This window comes from Macrobrachium nipponense, chromosome 32, assembly GCF_015104395.2.
Source record: "Macrobrachium nipponense isolate FS-2020 chromosome 32, ASM1510439v2, whole genome shotgun sequence".
Classification (NCBI taxonomy): Eukaryota; Metazoa; Arthropoda; class Malacostraca; order Decapoda; family Palaemonidae; genus Macrobrachium; species Macrobrachium nipponense.
The window spans coordinates 62,028,563-62,048,376 of NC_061094.1; the positions used below are offsets into that span (position 1 = coordinate 62,028,563).

Sequence of the window (19,814 nt, forward strand, 5' to 3'; positions counted from 1 at the left end):
GTAATAACAGTTGGTGCACATATTATATAACTCAAATTTCAACTAGAGACCTTAGGTGGTTACAGTAGTCAGGTCCAGAGGGCTTAATACATAAATTAAATGTAAATAAAACTTTAACTTGATAGGAATCACAGTAATAATGAAAAATTAAAATATCAGCTATAAATGTAAATAATGACAAAAACTGCAGATGACATCTTGCCAATACAGAGATTAAGTCCTTTAGGGGACAAAGGCCTCATTTTCCCATCTTTCCCACAATTTAGATCTTCTTCTTGCTTCACTCCTTAGGATGCTTTGTATGAGCGAGTTGCTGCTGTTTCTCACTCGGGTTACCAGACTGGACATTGTTCGCCTAACAATGATTTTTAAATTGTCCAGGTGGTTTTCAATGAACATCTGTGTGGCGGAGTGGTAGCGGGGAGTGTTTGTGAGGCGTCTCAGAATGTCATTGTGCACAACAGTGATGCGTCTCAAGGTCTCTTGGGTATAGTTCGTCCAGAGGGAACACCCATAGATACTGTAGCAGTACGAGCGGAATAGAAGCAGTTTCACGTCTCGGTGACAGAAGGCAAACCTCCTTGCAATCATGTTGCCAGCTGCACATAGTTTACGACGCCTCTGTTCAATGTCTGCCGTATCTTTTAGGTCGTCGGTGATAATGTGGACCAAATACGGAAATTCGTGCACAAATTCCAGCCGATGGTTTCCGAGGAAAATTTGAGGTTCTGCAATATGCTTAAGCGATCTCGGGAGCAGCGACATACACTGGGTCTTGGTTTCGTTGTAGATTATATCAAATTCCTCTGCATATTGGCGGCAGGTGTCGATGAGTTGTTGGAGACCTTGCACTGATGGGGAAATCAGAACCATATCGTCGGCGTAACAGAGGTTGTTTTATAGTTGTTTCATTGACGGTGCATCCGATTGGGAGCGAGTTCAGTTTGACATTCAAGTCATCTGTGTACGTATTAAACAGGTAAGGAGAGAGAATGCCCCCTTGCCGGAGCCCGTTTAGGGAGCCGAAGGTGTAAGATAACACGTTACCCCATTTGACACAGAATTGCTGTGTGGAGAACCAGCAATGTAAAATGCCAATTAGGTACAGGGGTGTGCCCCTTATGCAGCTTCAGGAAGAGCTTCAGGTAGTTTACTCTGTCAAATGCTTTTCTCACATCTACAAAACAAAGGAAAATGGAGAGGCTGATGATAGGTAGTAATTAAGCAATTCTTTCAGGTATGTAGATGCAGGTGTCGGTTGAGTGGTTTGCTTTAAACCCGAACTGGTTGTCAGTGGTGTGTAAAAAGGGGAGAAGTCTAACTAGAAGAACAGACTCAAGTATCTTCGATGCGATCGTTGTGATTGCAATCGGCCGGTAGTTGCCAGGGTCAGCTGCATCCTTTAGCTTGTTTTTGATTAATGGTATCAAGTGAACTAAGAGTAGGGAGTCTGGAAGAACCGTGATTATGCACGCATTGAATAGGGCAGCTAGCAAAATGTAAATTATCGGATGGCAGAGTTTGAAGGCCTCTGCAGGAAGACCATCACAGCCGGGCGATTTATTATTAGGTAGGCTGTTTATGGCATCGCTGATGTTACCTGGCGTAATACGGTCTGCAAAATGAAATTGAATGTTGTCAGTAAGGAGGTTATCTACATCCCTTCGGGAATCTTGATCATTTATGCAATTCAGGATATTGTTGAAGTGATCGCCCCACATACTTGCAATAGCTTCGTCTCCGACTGCTTCCCCTACTCTCTGTGATAGCTTTTTAGTTTTGGGATTTAAAGACTGGATATCTTTCCAAAGACGAGGATAATCACCAGATTCTAAAGTTTCTAGACATTGCATCGGCTCTTAGTTGTTTTTCATTTAGCCTGCAGTGCTTAAGAGCAAGTTTGAACTGCGCTCTCGCCTGTCTCATTAGCAATGCAGTGTGCCCTTCCCTGGGGCTACCATTTTGCCTCCACAGTAAAAAACATTTCTCGTGAGTATGTATACAGATCTTTAACCAAGTCAATTCCATCCAGGTAATATTACGAGAATTACCTTGACGAAATCTGTAGGCAGTCCTGCCCGAAGCAAGCAAAGCGGAGATTATGTTCGAATAGAATTCATTCAGATCCCTCTTGTGGTGGTCATTTCTACAATTTGTGTTAGTACAAAGTAAGGCGTCTGCCGGTTGAACTATTGACCGCAACCTGGTTTCCGTGGTCGCCCTAAAGTCTCTGGTTTTCTGTTGGTTTTTAAATCCCAGTTTACCGCTGGTGGTCGATCAGTTAGGGGGTTCACGTAGGGGAGGGTTGGGTACTGAATGACACCTGTAATGGATGTGATCGTAGCCCGTTGCAAGATCATAGCGAATATTGCAGGTCATAATAGAAATCATGAAGTTGTGGAGATGTGATGCAGTGGTCCGCCAGGAGTTGTAATAGCGTCCGCTCTATTATGTACATATGAATAGGAGGAGGGAGGGAGGAGCATTACATCGCTAATTTGGAGAGCATGATTTTGACAGATTCGAGTAAGTTCATTATAAAATTGTTTTGTGGGGTGAGAATTAAGGTCCCCGATTATACAAATATGATCAGCAGGAGAATCATGAATAATACTGTGTATTCCCCTAGGAATCATGCAGTAATGATCAAAATTATTGTTATTTTCCCATGGCATATAAACATTAATAATTAGGATAATCGAGTTCCCTACTGTCACTTGAAGCCCCAGCAATCTGTCACTCCTGTAGGTCATCACCTTTATCGTATTGTCTAACGATTTGTGCCACAGGAAAGAAAGGCCTCCTTTCGGGCGACCGGCTAGGATTTGATCTGTAACTTGCATCGATGAGTCGAGAAGGTTCTGTAGTCTTCATGAATTGAATCGCATATGGCAAGGTCATGTGGCCAGAGGAGCGTTTCTTGCAGTGCAATAATGCCTTTGAAGTTTTTGCAGAACATGTTTAGAAGAGGAATGTTCCGCTTGAGGCCAAAGATATTCCAAGAGATTATGTTTAATGTATCCATGACTACTCACGAAGATGGGAGATGAATGCGCTGATCATTTGGGTGGATGGGGGGCGGGGGGTTAGCCAGGGGGAGTGGCAGTCACTCGCCGTGGGGGTTGGCTGGCACTTGCGGTGGAAATGACCCTGGTTGGAGTGGTCAGTAAGTTCCCCATGGGGGTTGGTTGGTTCTTGTTGGATTTGTCCTTGGTGCGGTTCGTCGTTCTGTACCGCTTGGTTGTTTTATGTTTTTGTGTTTGTATACCCCCCCCCCCCCCCCCCCCCCCCCTCCTGCCAGCACCAGACTCCGATTAGTCTGTAATCTTGAAACTAATATATTAGGACCGAAATTCTCGCCTTTAAGAACGTCGAGGTGTTGAAATAGGCAGGTAATCCTGTAAGCCACTTTATGTTTAATCCTGCATGGGATTTCGTGAGAGATGAGTGGGTCAGAGCCAGTGAGAAACTTGACTCTCATCCACTATGGCATCCAGCGTCACGATGAGCGCAGATTGTGAATTACTACGTGGCATCTCTTCTGCAGGTGTCGGGTGAGGTGTGAAACACGAATATTGGGCTCCGGTCCCAGCGGCCAAACGGGAGGTTCTTCTCTTCTTTCTGCTTGTTTGTATCTGCCAGCCGCCAGACCCCTCATGATCAGTTTCATCTGCATCTACGATGGGGGGTTGGGGGGGAGAGATAGGGTGGGGAGGATTACGAGGGCTAGTAATCATCACCGGGGATATATCTTCCACCGGAGGCACTGGGGAGGGAGAGCGGTTTTGGGGTCAACAGTCCCCTCGGAACTTGGGGGACACTTCCCGTGTTGCTGGGAGGCGAGGAAAAACTGGATGCCGCATTCGTAGTAGTCTGGTGGCTATCTGTGCGATTGTCTATCGATCCCTGCACTCCTTTGATCGCATCCCAGATCCGTGTGAGGTTATTTGATTCCACCTTTTTAAGGCTGATTATGGATTCCTGTAGTCCTTTGATCACGTCCCAGATTCTTGATAAATTATCATTTGTCTCCTCAATTTTTTCAGAGTTTTTTCCAATTATTTCTGAGAGAGATTTTACTGTTTTGAAGGCATTTTCTGCAGTGTGGTACACCGCAGGTAGGCTTAGGTCAGCAGGGTGGCCCTTTGGAGGCAGGTTGTAAGGGTCATCGGCGTATATTTCCACCGAGCAGGTCCTTAGCCACTTGTGATATACGATATTTTTTTGTGAGAGGACAAGTTTCTTCGCGGATCGCTCCTTGAGAATGCTCTCTGGTATCAGATCTTTGCATTTCGTATATGCAACGTTGATTTCCTCATCGGAGAAGGCATCGCTGACAGATTGTATTGTGTTTTCTAATTTTCTTTGCTAATATATTATGGTCTACTTTGTCAAAAGCTTTTGCAAAGTCTAGATATACCACATCTGTTTCATTTCCGCTTTTCATATTTTTGAATATGTTCTCACGGTGGACTAACAGTTGGGTTTGTGTACTTTTTCCGGGTACGAAACCGTGTTGTCCTATATTAAACAAATTATTTTTTATTAAATGTTTCATAATATTTTTCTTCATTACCCTTTCATACACTTTCATAATATGTGATGTTAGACTCACAGGCCTATAATTACTTGCCTCAAGTCTTGATCCACTTTTGAAAGTAGGGGTGATATATGCTAATTTGTGCTCATCATAAATCTTGCCTGTATCTACACTTTGTCTTAATAATATTGCAAGTGGCTTTGCGATAGAATGAACTACTTTCTTTAACAAAATAGCAGGGATTCCATCAGGCCCTGCAGCAGCTCCATTTTTAATTTCATTAATTGCCTGCACAATATCGCTTCATTAATTTCTATGTCAGCTAAATATTCACTATTTTCGTCCCTTACTTCTATATCATTATCTTCATTATCTATTCTAGGGGTGAATTCTCTCTTATATCGTTCTGCCAGTATGTTGCAAATTTCCTTTTTTTCATTCGTTAATCTCCCTTCAATTCTCAGAGGGCCTATTTCTATTCTTCTTTTATTCATCTTCTTCACATATGAGTATAATAGTTTGGGGTTTTGCTTGATATTTAATAGGGTTTTTTCTTCCAATTCCCGTTTTTCATTTTCTTTTGATTGTATAATCTTTTGTTCTGCATTTTCTATCTTACTTTTTAGTTCTATAACTTTCCATGCATTTTTTTCTTATGCAAGAGAGAGAGAGAGAGAGAGAGAGAGAGAGAGAGAGAGAGAGAGAGAGAGAGAGAGAGAGAGGATTTTCTAGCAGTTGTCTCGGGGATAATTTTTATTAATTCTGAATCATCCCAAAGCATCATAACTATCCAGTTGAATATTTATTTTTGAACATTACTTTGATGGGTTTAATACATGGAATATTAATTTTCTGATCATCTTAGCAGTAGTAGTAGTAGTAGTAGTAGTAGTAGTAGTAGTAGTTATGGGTCGAGGCAATGTCTTTGCAACGACGCCTCTAATTCTTGAGTTTTTTGTTGTTGTTTATTTGTTGAACTCTTTCCTTTCTCTCTCTCTTTTTTCCCACATCAAGTATATAGTTTCTTTTCTTATTTCGTTGTTACCTGTAAATAGAAATTTTCCAACTATGTCACTTTCCTTCTCTTCATAGGGTTGCTGTAACCCTATTGCTTTAACCCGTTCTTCTCTATAAGTACAACAATATAAGAGGAAATTAAATATGTCTTCTTCTGTGTTATGGCAAAAAGGACAACAGGTGTTCTCGTTCTGGTGCCTTTTTGCTGTATTTAAATTAAGAGAGTTGGTTCTGGCTTTGAAGAGAAGTATTGAACCACTAGAATTATCATAAATTTCTTCATTTTTTATTTCTCTTTTCCACATTTTATATATATATTCACTGTCACTTTATTTTCCAAATCTTCTTTCTACCTCTCTGTGTCTCATATTCTGGCTTTGTCCTTTATATCTGTTCTGGACATTCCTTCCAATTTTCATATATTTATTTTAACTTCTTGCATGTACTTTTCCACTGTTTTCCACCATTTTCTTTCTTTTTCTTGCATATCTGTAATTATTTTCTTCAGTATCTCTTTCCGTCCATTTAAAGTATTATTTATATAGCTTATCTTCCCACTCATAATTCTACTTTTCATGGAAGATGCTCCTATCTCCCCCCTTAATGTGGCTACTACTGTACTTCTGCATGCTCCTAATATTTTCCTATATACCCCATTCTCTATTCTTTGTAATTTTTCTATTTCTGTGTCTGTTAGATTAACCACATTGGTTCCATATAAGACTGACGGTAGAGCTATATTTTTCCAGAATGTTTTACCTATTAGAACTTTGTTGCAGCTTTTTTCTATCACGGAATAGGTTAGGTTGGCTAACTTCTGTGCTTTTTTCAACATTTCCTTTTTCTGTAGCTTAAACATATTTCTAAAATCATTTATCTTTATTCCTAAATGTGTTATGTTCTCCCTCATTTTGATATTCTCAATCTCTTCTGGTTTATCTTTCACATTGAAAATAATGATGCTGCTTTTCTCTTTATTTATTTCTAGCCCACATTTATTTCCCAAGTCTATTAAAATCTTTATATTTATTCTTGCATCTTCTATATTACTTGCTAAAACTAAGCCATCGTCAGCGAAGAAAAGTGTCCCTATCTTTACTAGCTCATTTTCAAATCCTGTCCCTTCCTCCTCCATTTTCTTAATTATTAAATACGTCATCAGTTTGAAAAGTGAAGTAGAGCCTGTGCAACCTTGCCTAATCCCAATAGTAATTCCCATTTCCTGTTCAACTCCCTCCCCTAGGTCTATTATTGTGCTATCCCCTTCATATATATTAACTACTGCTTCTATGATTTTTGGATGTATTTTGAACTGTTTCATGACTTCGATCATAACTTCTCGTTTTACTGAGTCAAATGCTTTACTGTAATCGATAGCTATTACTATTAATGGTTTTCTATTCCTGTGGCTCTCTTCTACACAATATTGTAGTGTAAGGATATTAGCTTCTATCCTACTCCCTCCTGTGAATCCTGCTTGGCATTCGTGATCTTGTTCATTCAGTCTGAGGTGTGCTTCAATTTCGTCTTTTATTAGCATCATGAATACTTTGTATGATATATTTAATAAAGCTATAGGCCCTAAATCCTTAGCCCTTGGTTTCCTTTTCTTTTCTATCATTTTTGTTCTCGATTTCTTCCAAGATTCTGGCATTTCTTTGATTTCTAGCTCTATGTTGTAACATCTAACTAATACTTCTATACAGGTTTTGCTCTTCATTAATGCTTTGTAAAGCTCTGGTTTGATTCCATCTGGGCCTGTAGCTTTTTTAGCTTTGAGCTTACTTAGACAAGCTATGACTTTTTCCTTGGTTATCAGAGGTTCCTGCATTGGGATTTTCTTCCTTTTGCATTCCATCATTAGGTTCATGTGTTCTCTTAGTACTTTTGGGAATCTATAGTCTCCAATTTTTATGATATCACCTTCTTCTGCCAATTCATTTTCATATTCCATCCTTTTCTCTTCGTTCCAGATTTCCTTTATTTTATTTTCGTGTTTGCTGTAAACGGTTCTCCAGTAATTCACTAATTCATCCTTTGTTTCAGCCTCATTTAGCTTGCTTCCCTGTTCATTATATAAGTGTATAGTTTCTTTTTTTCCTCTTTGCTTATTTCTTAACTTACCAATATTTTCCCAGAGCTCTTTGTTTTTGTTTCTTCTTATTTCTTCTGTTATTTTCTTTTCATAAGTTGTTATCTCCTCTCTTATTAGTAGCTGCACTTCTTTTTTCTTTTGCATATATTTCTTTTCTAGACTTTCCTTTACGACATTATCTCTCTCATTCCTTTTCTTCCTATTCAGCTCCTTCCTTTCCTTGATACCTTTTCTTATTTCTTCACTGAACCAGGGTTGCTCTTCTACTTTCTCCTCTACTAGCATCTTTCTCCTATATGTTCTCACTAGCTTATCTTCTGCTACTTCTTTTATTGATAAGTCCATTTCTGTGATTCTGTCAGTGTCTTTATCTATTAGGATCTCTTCTAGTTTTTTAATAAAGTCATTTAGGTTGTCTTCATCTGTTTTGAAGTATTTTACTTCCTCCCATTTACCCTTGTTGAGATTCTTGTTCTGTCCTTTGAATGTTAAGTGAATGGTAATTAGGTTATGGTTTGAGGTATCAAATTCATTTTTGTCTTCATCAATTACCATCTCCTCAAAATTTTTATATAACTTCTCATTTACTAAAGCAAAATCTATTACACTTTTCATCTGCATTCTCTCCCATGTGTATACTCCAGTGCATCTGTCTTCTGCGTTAAGTAGTATTAGCCTATGCTCATTCATCCATTCTAATATTATTTCCCCGTTTCTGTCTGTATTCTGCTGGCCTAGGAAACCTATATGGCCATTAAAATCTCCTAAAATTAATAATGATTCTTGTTTTTAATAATGTTTTCGCATTCTAATTTTATTGCTTTATCTCTATTTTTATTCTCCTCTGTATTTCCTACTGATAAGTATAACAACAAAATATGAATAGTATTATTGTGTATTTTGCATACAATAAGTCTTTGCTAATGGTCTCCACCTTGTTTAACTCTGTGTTATCACTGTTTCTATGCAGCATCATTAACCCTCCTCCTTTTTTGTCTTTCATCTCCCTCATGTTTTCTATTTTATTTATACCTTTACTTAATGCTAACTTGTCTATTTTCTGATGAGTTTCGGTTAAACAAAATATCTTATTATCATTGTCTATAACACTTTCTATTTCTGCTAACTTTTGTCTAGTTAAACATTGTATATTTATCATATATATCTTAAACTGTATTTCCATTTTTTTTTATTTTGGCTCCTTGGTTAATGTATTGATTTCATCTCCGTTTATTGCATTTCTCCTATTGCCCCCTCCAGACTCTGAAAATTTTCATTTCTGATCAGTTTACCCTTTCTAATGTACCATCCCTGTTCCCCCCTTTCTTGTCTTTGAGTTCCTGTCTCAATATCTTATCCTGTTCTCGTTCTCTGTAGGTTAGGTCTGGTGCTATGAATATTCTGCTGTATCCTACCTCTTGCTTCCCCTTGAGAATCTTGGCTTTTCCTATTACTGCCCATTTTTCCCTTTCACTTTTCATCTTGACTAAAATAGGTCTTGGCCTAGGTTCTCTGTCTCTATCCTGGTTCCCTGTAGTAGCCCTATTATTGGGTGCCTGCATCCTATCATTTCTTCCTAATCTACTTACTTCTACTATTTCAATGTTAGCCCCAGTGCCTCGTTGAACAGCTTGCTACAGGTTTCTGTGTCTTTTCTAAGCCTAGTTTCAGTATTTCCTTCTAAGCTTTCCTTAATGTTGTAAATAACAATATTATTTTTACGTTTTTCTTTCTCCCATAATCCCTTCACCTCCTCTCTAATCACTGGGTAACTCCATAGTCTATGTAGAAAGTTAGTGGGTGTTGCTTCTCATTATTAGGAGAAAAAGTACTGCATCTCTTCTTGTCGGTTTCGTCAATCGGCATCGCGTTACAAAGCGAATAGTTAATTTTTAAGTCGCAAAATAGCTTATAAAAGATAATACTTTTTTTCACTGGTAAATTCGTCCAGGTATGTAGCCAAATCTTTATGTAGGGTGGCTATTCAGAGCCAGGTAGCGTAGGCTAGTGCCCCGTTCATAAGTAACAGCTGATCACTAGTGTCCCTAACATTGAAGATCTGAACTTTATTGTGGACTACGTGTATTCAGTGAGAATACGCTTAGCTAATTCAGACCTATTCTTCCTAATTCGTATTACTGAATCAGTGTTATCTTGCCTCCAGTGCAGGTCCATGACTCATCTCAAATTCATTTTCCAGGAACCTGTTATCTTTATTTCTCTTTGGGCAAATGTGAACGTCTTCAGGAAATAATTTGTAAGCCGTAGGTACTGAGAATTCGTGTATATATTGTACAAGTAAATCCTTTTGGTATAGAATGGAGTTAGAGTACAATGAGATGAGAAGAATGACAAGTGTTGGCATTGCATCAAGGTTACCAGAGGTGGGTGGTTTGATGCAATTTTGGTATATCAGAGAGAGAGAGAGAGAGAGAGAGAGAGAGAGAGAGAGAGAGAGAGAGAGAGAGAGAGAGAGAGAGAGAGAGAGAGAGAGAGAATTAATCAATTTCCGTACGTCACTAAATTCCTAACGCTATCTCTCTGGTTACCATCTCAAACCTTTTCATCATTCTCTGCAGCTTTTCTTCACTATCCGTAATAAACCTTCAATCCGCTTACCATCCATGCCCTGGACGCTGCTTACAGTAAGCCTTCCTTTTCTCTACAGGCATTAAAAACCCAGCAATAAGACGATTCTGCTCTTAGATACTAAGGCCAACTGAGTTGGTCACTACGGCAAGGAAAATGATATTTCATGATAGCAAGTTTCTCCCCTCTTTATTCATGCTTTGCTTTTCATTTACGTGTGCACGTAATGTTACCACAATGTATTTGAGGCTACTATAACTGAATACTTAAAAACATGGGGAATGCTAATAAAAAGTTACCTTTAAGTACATACTAAATACCGTTATGTATTTCATGCAGTAAACAAAATAAAGTGCAGTGGCCAATACAAGAGTACATTTCTACACCCACCAATACAAGTAGATAAACGTAACTGAAGTTTAAAAAGTTCAAAAAGGTTTGCGAAAACAACATCATATCAACAACACATTCCCCCTTTTGAAATCAACAATAAAAGAAAATACAGCTTTGATTGTGGTGCTTCTCGCATTGTGCTTCCATTAATTGTCCTTGCTGATACTGACTATAGCCTCCTCCAGTTCTGCAAGCTGACTCATGAATTCTGCGTCCTGACAAAGGCTTGCCACATTCTCCAAGGATAGTCTCAAGTCAGCAACGCTTCTGCCAGTTCCTGCAGCCACTATTGCCAGAGTCGTTTCAGTCTCGCTGTCCCTTTCCTCGCTCGCAAGAGCGTTGTGTTGCTCGCTGAAGTAGGTAAGAGGCACTTTGGTGTGACGGAGGCCATCATCAGCCCAGTGGAAGAACGTGACGTTCGTCTCGTGGCACTGACGGAGCGGGAAGTACAACCCACACTTCAGTTTACCAGAGGACTCGCGGGCCAGCAGGGTCTTGAAGTGGTAGACCAAGTTCCTCCTCTCGGCTATGTCTACACCAGACAGGAACGGTCTCGCGATGTGAATCAGGCTGGTGTGGCTGTGGGTGACTTTGCCATCTCGCTCTTCCACCACATCCCAAGCCACGAAGGACGAGTTGTCCGGGTGGTAATGATACTGGTACTTGCGAAGAACATTAGGCCTAGTGGTGTTGGCCCTTATGATGCCCGACTGGGGCGTCATTCCGTCCTCCATCACGGTGATGGCCTCTCCTATGTGGTAGCCTGGGTCCAATAATACTACGCCTGCGCGGCCGTGGATACGGATTCGAATACAGATTAGGACGTGTTCTTTCTCGCAGGTCGTTACTGGTGGCACGCCGTTGGAGCAGTACCAGTCGACGTTGTCAATTTCCTCTTCACATGATACCTGCAAAGAGTGAACAGCTATTGATAGAGAACGAGAATACCATACACCACATTCTTTGAAAGCTTGAATTGCAAGGCAGTGGCCACTGCGGCCTTGTTCCATATGAATAGGGTTCATCTTCTGAATAATAATAATAATAATAATAATAATAATGAAGTCAATGGTGATCCAAATCTTAAGACTTTCATTGTCTGTACTGTAAATCAGATAATTACTTTACAAAGACTATGCAAATGAGAAACATGAGCACAAAAATAAGCTTTACTCTTCACTGGATTTTTCTCGTAATTTATTTCCCTATGATAAAGTGAGAGAATTTAAAGTACGGCTTGAACGACAAATTATTTTACAATCTTTCTAATTTGCCCCAGTTCTTTGTCATTTGACAAACACTTTTGATTAGAATATGGGCCACTAAAAAAATAACATTTGGTACTTTTAACTAGTAAGAACAAAAGGTACATAATGAATTGGACTTTTTTTTTTTTTTTTACAAGGTTACTCACTCTATACATCATTCAGGCATTTTTTCATTCTGGACAATCATAATCACAACATTTTTCATTGAGAAAAAGAGAAACTAACTCACCTGATAAACAGCATCTTTCAGACCTGGGTACTGCACTTCCAGCGTGGACAGTGTAGTGGCTAGATCACAGGACAGACCAACACAGGTATACCTTCCAGGCAATAAAGGTGGATCATAATCACGATAAAACTCTTCCAGGGCCGGATATTCTCCTCTTAGGTTCTGGTACTCTTTCCCAAACCTGTCAAGAGAGAGGTCAAGTTAGTAGTGAGACTAAGTCACCTAGCAAAGGAAAAAAAATTTTCTACAGGCATCTTGCTTTTGCAAGCAAAGATGAAGCAATTCTCGTTGTAATTTATGGTTTATTTACATTTCTATCGCTTTATTTATTCATTTGTTAATTCATTTTTTTTCTTTCCTGATAACTATCTCTTTCTGTATTTCCTATCACCTTCTGTAACTTCTTTCAAATGAGCACCATATTGTCTGGAAGGTTGAGTTTCAAGTCAGTGGCCCCTGTTGTGGGCTTGTTCCATATGAATAGGGGATTCATCTTCTGCATATAATAATAATAATAATAATAATAATAATAATAATAATAATAATAATAATAATAATAATAATAATAATAATAATAATAATAATCAGGGTTTATTGAAAATAATAATGGCTATTTCAGCCACGTTTAATTTGTATAGGAGTTTCTCTATTCTTATTACTGACTTTTCTTCTGTGCTCAAATTGGCTATTAAAACGGTAAATGGGGGATTCATGTAAAAAAAGTGGTATTTGTCATATTGACTATATTATACAAAATGCAGTACAAATTGGATCTTAAGCCAATTTGAAAAATACCACTTTTTTATGTATCCCCCCATTTGGCATTTTAATAGCCAATTTGAATACAGAAGAAAAGTCACTATGAAAATAAGAAGAAAAGAGAAACTTCTATACAAAATAAACGCGGCTGAAATAGTCATTATTTTCAGTACGACCTGTATTAATGAAGGTCTTCTTCCAACATATAATAATTCAAAGTTAAGGCTTCCTCAGGTTATGAAACTTGACCAACAGAGCACAACTTACGCAATGAAATTCGACAGGGTGTCGTAGCACTGGGTCGCCAAAGCTCTCTCCAAGTGACTCCCGACGTGACTCAAGAACTGGTAGTACAGATGGAGACTCCCGAAGTTGAGTTCCGGTCTCTCGCATCCCCACTCGGGCAAGGGCAGGGCCCTATCGACGGGCCACTCGTCCTCTCCCCAGTCGCTGTCGTCGTCGTCATCTTCGTCAGTGGCCTCGTCGCTAGTCAGTGAGTTATCGAAGCCCAGATGGTCGCCGTGACTGACCTCGGACGTGCCGATGCCACTGTGATACCCGGAGGATGAGGACGAAGACCACTCTTTTCCCGGAATCCCTCCAGAGTGCTTGACGTCTGGTACTTCAGAGCAGATCTCACTGGAAAAGGGGTTCGGTTTTAGGGTTTCAACTGGTTTTTTGGTACTTGGGTCTAAGGAGATTATGGGAATAAAATACAGCATCATGTTGGGAGCTTTCAGGTACATTATCCAATCACTTCTGTCAAGAAAGGTTATTGAAACCTTTCGAGTTTTTGCAACAGTGGAAAATACTCCTGGAAAACTATCCTGGAACACCTAAGTAGATTCACACCAACCGTGCATTTGATGTCTAGGGCCGTCCCTTACGACGCTCCTGATTGGCTGTTGATAAGCCAACCACAGGGCTGGAAACTCTCAGTCTCTCTCGAGAGTTCACATGGGTAGGATCTATGATGTTCCACCTCTCCTGAGGGATACGTTTTCAGGAGAGGTGGAACATACATCCTGCCCATGTAAACTCTTTCGAGAGAGACTGAGAGTTTCTAGCCCTGTGATTGGCTTATCAACGGTCAATCAGGAGCGTCGTAAGGGATGGGCCTAGACATCAAATGCACGGTTGATGTGAATCTACTATAGTTCCTAGCTAAGTTAACCGTTGCTTCTTTACACTGAGTTGGAAGTTAAACTTTGACAAAGCATCAAGTATGCTGCATACTGAAGTTAAACTTCTAACGAAACATCAAGAAAGTGACTTCTTACCTGGTGTCGCTACAGGAATCTACCGCATCAATCGGTTGTGTGTCCAAAGATACTAGTCCACTGCCCGTGGGGCACGAGTGAGGAATGGCCAGGCCATCTCCCCTCAACTTGTTCCACAGGTGTCCCTGTGCGAGTCAACTGGGCCAGGTGGCGCCCAGCCTCGCCCAACGGTCGACATGGGGGGCGGCAGTCACTTCCTCCAGTGCCTCCCCCGCCCGGGGGATCAAGCACTTTTTAGTGCTGCCCCCCCTCAAATTACTACTCTCCTCACTTCTGTCTGCTGGAATGAAGGAAGAAGAATGATTGGTAATGATAATATTGACTGATAATAATAATGATGATGGTAAAGCTAAAGATACAAAGTTTCCTTTGGCTCTCAAGGGCTCTTGCCCGTTTCGTCAGTTTCCTTAAAGCTAAAGAATTCTGTATTGCTATGCAATACAGGCAGACACTTTAATGTGTGTGGTTTTTATTAAATGTTACTGCTCTTATATATTATATAATATATTTAAAAAAAAACTACGCACAAGAAAGGGTTTGCTTGCTTCGTAATTTACAATATTGACATTTTGTAAGCCAATGATAACATAAGGAAATGCAAAATTATAATAAATCAATTAACCTTCAAATGCTGAGACTAATAGACCACAAAAAAGGAAGAGAGAGAGAGAGAGAGAGAGAGAGAGAGAGAGAGAGAGAGAGAGAGAGAGAGAGAGAGAGAGAGAATATGAATGAAGAAAGCAACAGACAAACTTAATCTTAAAACTGGCCCAGGTTGTTAGAGCAGAAAATGTTTAAGAATAAAGAACTGACTCACATATAACCTGAAACTGATCATTTGCATTTGACCTGAATTTCACCCCTGCTCATATTTATAGGGGCTACACGAGATTGCTAGACGGCGATAGAGCTTTTTTTTTTTCTTTTTTTTTTTTTTGTTGTAACAGTTCAGACACTTTTAAGACTGCCTTCTCAGAGGGCCCTTTCCGTGTACAATAGCACTGTGATTTTTTATCACCGTGCAAATACGCACAATTTTCCTAAAGAGTTTTAATCCATAAAGAAGGGAGTATTTATAGATTGCACAGCTCTATGACTATAGTTATTGAGAATAGTAATATAAAAAAATGATAACTTTAGAGTAAAATGATACAGAGCACCCAAAAAGTTCCTAAAAGTGTTAATAAACTAAGAAGGTTGATTTTAAAAACAAATGATACTGAGCTTTCCGTTATAAGTTCTCAAAATGTCCTAAAAATAACTAAAGAACTTTGCAGGGCAATAGCAACGAAAACCCTTTAAAGTTCCGAAAAGTTCTGAATAACTTAGGCAGAAATAACGGACCTGACCTTTATGAAAGAAACATTATGACGTAGTGATGTCTGTAACAAAACTAACCTCATTTGTAGCGCTCTTTGTTTGGTGTTCAGGACTTGCATCATTTGTTTTAGGCCTGAATAACTTCTATAAAATGGTAATAGCGTACAATACGAGTAAATAGTTTTTTTTTTATTAAAAAAATATTAAACTATTAAAAAATTGCTTTTACATAACGCACACATTTCCCGGATGCAAATCATATGTGCGTTATCAATCGATGGCAATAAACTGCATTACGTGAGACTACCAGCGGGTCACACACGAGAGAGAGAGAGAGAGAGAGAGAGAGAGAGAGAGAGAGAGAGAGAGAGAGAGGCATACCTCGACAAACCCGCTAGCCTCTGTGACAAAGAATTGAAGGCTACGCTGACAAAAATTCTCAGAATGATTCAGAAGGTCCCGAACACCAGTGACGGAGCCTATGCATGTATTCGAAGGCCATATATTCGCTTAATCTGGTCATGACTCACTCGACGCCAAGGGGGAGAGGTTAGGGAGAGGGATGATGGAAAAGGGGGGTGGGGGGTGGGAGGGGACGCATTTCGACGACAAGGCTGGAAACTGGGAATTACCCCGTTCTGTCCTCGCTCTTATGACTAAGAGTTCAGCCCTGACCTCGTTACAATATATTTCCATCTTGAGCAGGTAATCTTGCTAAATACTGTGTGGAAAGTTATTCCAGGAATAAACTAAAGATATGGCAGTAAACCAGTCATTTTCAATGAGTACAGAGCAGGGCAAAATAAAAGAACAATAAGCCTTTTGCTGATCAACTAGTCTCATATGACTACGAAAGGTGAAACAGAGTTAGATTACAACCCCCCGGCCCCCCCCCCCCCCCAACCTTTCTCTCTTCCACTCAACACCTGCTAGTCTATGCCATTTTTATCTATAAGTCAGCGGATAGTATATACCGTCACGTGTCTATAAGTGATTAGCTCAGCGACGCTGCGGGTAGCGCCAAGAAGATAATTCTCTCTCTGTCTCTGTCTCTCTCTCTCAGGCACACGCACGCACATATGACAATAGAAATGAGGCCACAGCTATTACGTAACCGTCTGAAAGCGGGATCACAGGAAGTTTCGTATAAAACAGCAGCATTGAATGCCACGTCATGTGACAAGAACGTGCTCTCTCTCTCTCTCACTGCGTATAGATGGAGAATCACACAACATTCTAAACCAATTAAACTCGGACTAAACAAAGCTAGATTCAAACAAGCTATAGTGAACAGTTTCCCGTCACTTCCGCGAGACTATAACGCGACCGAATTCAGCACGAAAATAATACCTTTCGGAGAACTGGACAGAGTTGCCGTTTCGTGCATCGTGAGGCTGCACGAACTCATGAAAACAGACCTGCGTCGTCCATTGATTATATATAGACGAACACTAGTCCCACGTTCAAATATTCTTGTCTTCATTTTCTATTCCCCTGTCTGCTGAATTAATCGATTCGAAAGACTTTATGGCAACGGAGCCAAGTATGTTTGCTGGCCGTTTCCAAAGTTCTGGGGTAAAATAGAGCGTGATCTGATTATGGTGGGCTGATTCACATACGATATAACAGACAGACAGACAAACAAGATATTTATATGCATATATATATATATATATATATATATATATATATATATATATATATATAATATATATATATATATATATATGTGTGTGTGTGTGTGTGTTCAGAGAGAGAGAGAGAGAGAGAGAGAGAGAGAGAGAGAGAGAGAGAGAGAGAGAGAGAGAGAGAGAGTTAACGCAGTCTTATGCCAATAACTCGCGTAGCTAAATTAACTTTCGTGAATAAAATATTAACAATATCTGCCCCCCCACAAAAACTCAATCATGATAACGAGATACCCTCAACCCAAGACCCACTAACTTAGTGGATCCTGGTTGAACGAACCCCTCGCGCGATGATAAGAACAAAGAACTTGTAATATATACACCTGTGCAGGTCGGGTACATTCCGTCTCTAGATTAGCAAGCAGGTAAGAAACTGCGCAGGAGAGAAACAAGACGTCATTTCACATTGTTATACGCTTACGTCTGGTGGAATAGTAACCCCGTTTACCTGTACCTGCATGGATGGTGCAATACTATGGTGCAATACAGAGGCCCAGGCGATCACGTGTACCAACAAGACAACTGGTTGGATCCGGATATAGCCCAGGGAGGAGGTGGGTGGAGGGAGATAGGGGAAATATTACAGTGAATTTCTACCCTTAATAACATATCACTACTCTCCTCTAAGTCGTGGGAAACAAAGCAACAATGAAAGGCGTCTTATAACTAAACAGTCGTGTGTCGAATGTTCCCCCGTCGATATTCACTAACATTCCACGGACGTTCACGAACGGCGAAATCGACGTAGGATCGCCCGAGACTTTCGACCTTACGAACACGAGCACACTTCACGGAGAACCATCCCGACTTGAGCGAGACGGATTCCATTTGATCGAGGGACGTTTCTCACGATTTTGAAGCAGACTGGAGGGAAACTAGACCTACAATTGAACACGGGCGCAACTGAGGGACATATTTTCCTCGGGACACGACGCCACCACCACCGAGAAAAAAGATAAAAGCGACGAAATGCGACGTGCGAATCGGAGAGAAAGTGGGAACGTGTCACTCACCCATACAACGACGTGGCACTACTGCCTGCGTAAAGAGGATGTTTTCCCTGTTCGCCAGCGCCAGCGGGTCGGTGTTAGCGCAACCGTAAATGGTGGGGCTCACAGTGCGCAGGCGCCCTTTATAGGCAGCCAGCGGCCTGGCTGAGTCACACACACACGAACGAACTCGTACGAGCTAGAGAGAGACTTTCTTGGAAACTTTGTAAGTCGCTTTTTTTTCTTTCTCTCTCTTTGCGCAATCTAGTTGAAACCAGACGCGCATCGTCTTTGCGCAATGTTCAAACTTCGTTATTTCTTTTTTCTTTTGCGCAATGTTCAAACTTCGTTATTTCTGTTTTCTTTTTTGAAATAGAGTCAAATGCTTTCATCTTTCAGCTTGGCAAGAAGCCATATAGAGATAATTTTGATACAGTTATAAATATTACACTAACAACGAGTATCTTGTATTATAGATTTATGATTATAGATTAATGCTTGAAAGCAATGTTGATTTTTGTGACGGGAATATTTCCATCATAAATAAATGAGCAACAGAAATAGAGTGAAAATGTCTTTTCTTTTCTTTTCTTTTTTCTTTTTTTTTTTATTTTTTTTTAGAGAGAGAAACGAACTGCGCAACAGGAAATTTCTGATTATCTACTTTTTCAGAGTAAAAGTTACTTAACAACATTTCGTAATGACGAGACGGTGTTATTGTAGAAAGGCTAGTAGCTATCGTAGCTAACTTTCACATGAAAGAAAGCCCATAGGCGGACGAAGGTGAAAGTAGAGAGGTAATGAAGATAAAATATATATGAATATATAATATATATATATATATATATATATATATATATATATATATATATATATATATATATTGTGTGTGTGTACATACACACACACACACACACACACACACACACACACACACACACACATATATATATATATATATATATATATATTATATATATATATAAAAAATATATGGTTACGTTAAAATTAAATAAACAGATATGAACACTTTCACGTACTGTAGGAAGTGGCCTGAGAATATATTAATTAAGTCTAAAAACATTATTCTGAACACAGCCCAGTGTTGGCTGAAAGTGACTCACTGTAATTCATGTAATGTCCGCCTCTTGTAATTACGTAATTTGGAGACAATTGCGAAATTGACTGTTCCTAATGTCGTTACGCTAAACGGAAATCACAGCATTATTTTGTTATTTCTTGTCGACAACATCAAAGAATTCCGCTCAAGGTGCGCCTTACGTGATAAGTTGTGGATGGTATTGAGGTTCTTTTATTCTTCTTTTGTGGCGGCATTCATTGCTTTCTGCCACTTGTTCTTTATTTGCTGTTATGAGTTTCCTCTTATTTAGCTGTTCAACTTCTTTAACTTGACGCTGGTCCAAGTCTCACCTCGCACTTGAGAGAACTTCACGATAATAATAATAATAATAATAATAATAATGGGTGACCGCTCTCCTCGGCGTTGATTCCTTGAGAAAGGATCTTTACCATAATTTCCTCAGTCTACTCAGCTGTAAATGAGTACCTATCCCTGATGGGGTAGGGTCCAGCTATGGGTTAAATAGCAAAACTCAGCAATGATGGAAAGAAATGAAGGAATAAACG

At 39.7% G+C, this 19,814-nt stretch overlaps 1 protein-coding gene across 1 annotated transcript; it reads right to left on the minus strand.

Moving 5' to 3' along the window:
• Positions 1-10,413: 10,413 nt before the first annotated feature.
• Positions 10,414-18,006, minus strand: LOC135207445 (uncharacterized). The gene is made up of 5 exons (XM_064239171.1): positions 17,890-18,006; positions 14,171-14,304; positions 13,158-13,529; positions 12,132-12,312; positions 10,414-11,542 (listed from the first exon to the last, which is right to left on the minus strand). The coding sequence occupies exons 1-5, from the start codon at positions 18,004-18,006 to the stop codon at positions 10,781-10,783; spliced, it is 1,566 nt and encodes a 521-aa protein (XP_064095241.1). The 3' UTR covers positions 10,414-10,780.
• Positions 18,007-19,814: the final 1,808 nt, after the last annotated feature.

Bases quoted from the DNA above. Each gene is read 5' to 3' on its own strand.
- LOC135207445 (XM_064239171.1), bottom strand. From the start codon at position 18,006: ATGGAATCCGTCTCGCTCAAGTCGGGATGGTTCTCCGTGAAGTGTGCT. The intron at 13,530-14,170 runs GTAAGAAGTCAC...CCCCTTTTCCAG, and splicing joins GATTCCTGTAGCGACACCAG to TGAGATCTGCTCTGAAGTAC. The intron at 12,313-13,157 runs GTAAGTTGTGCT...CTCTCTTGACAG, and splicing joins ACCCTGTCGAATTTCATTGC to GTTTGGGAAAGAGTACCAGA.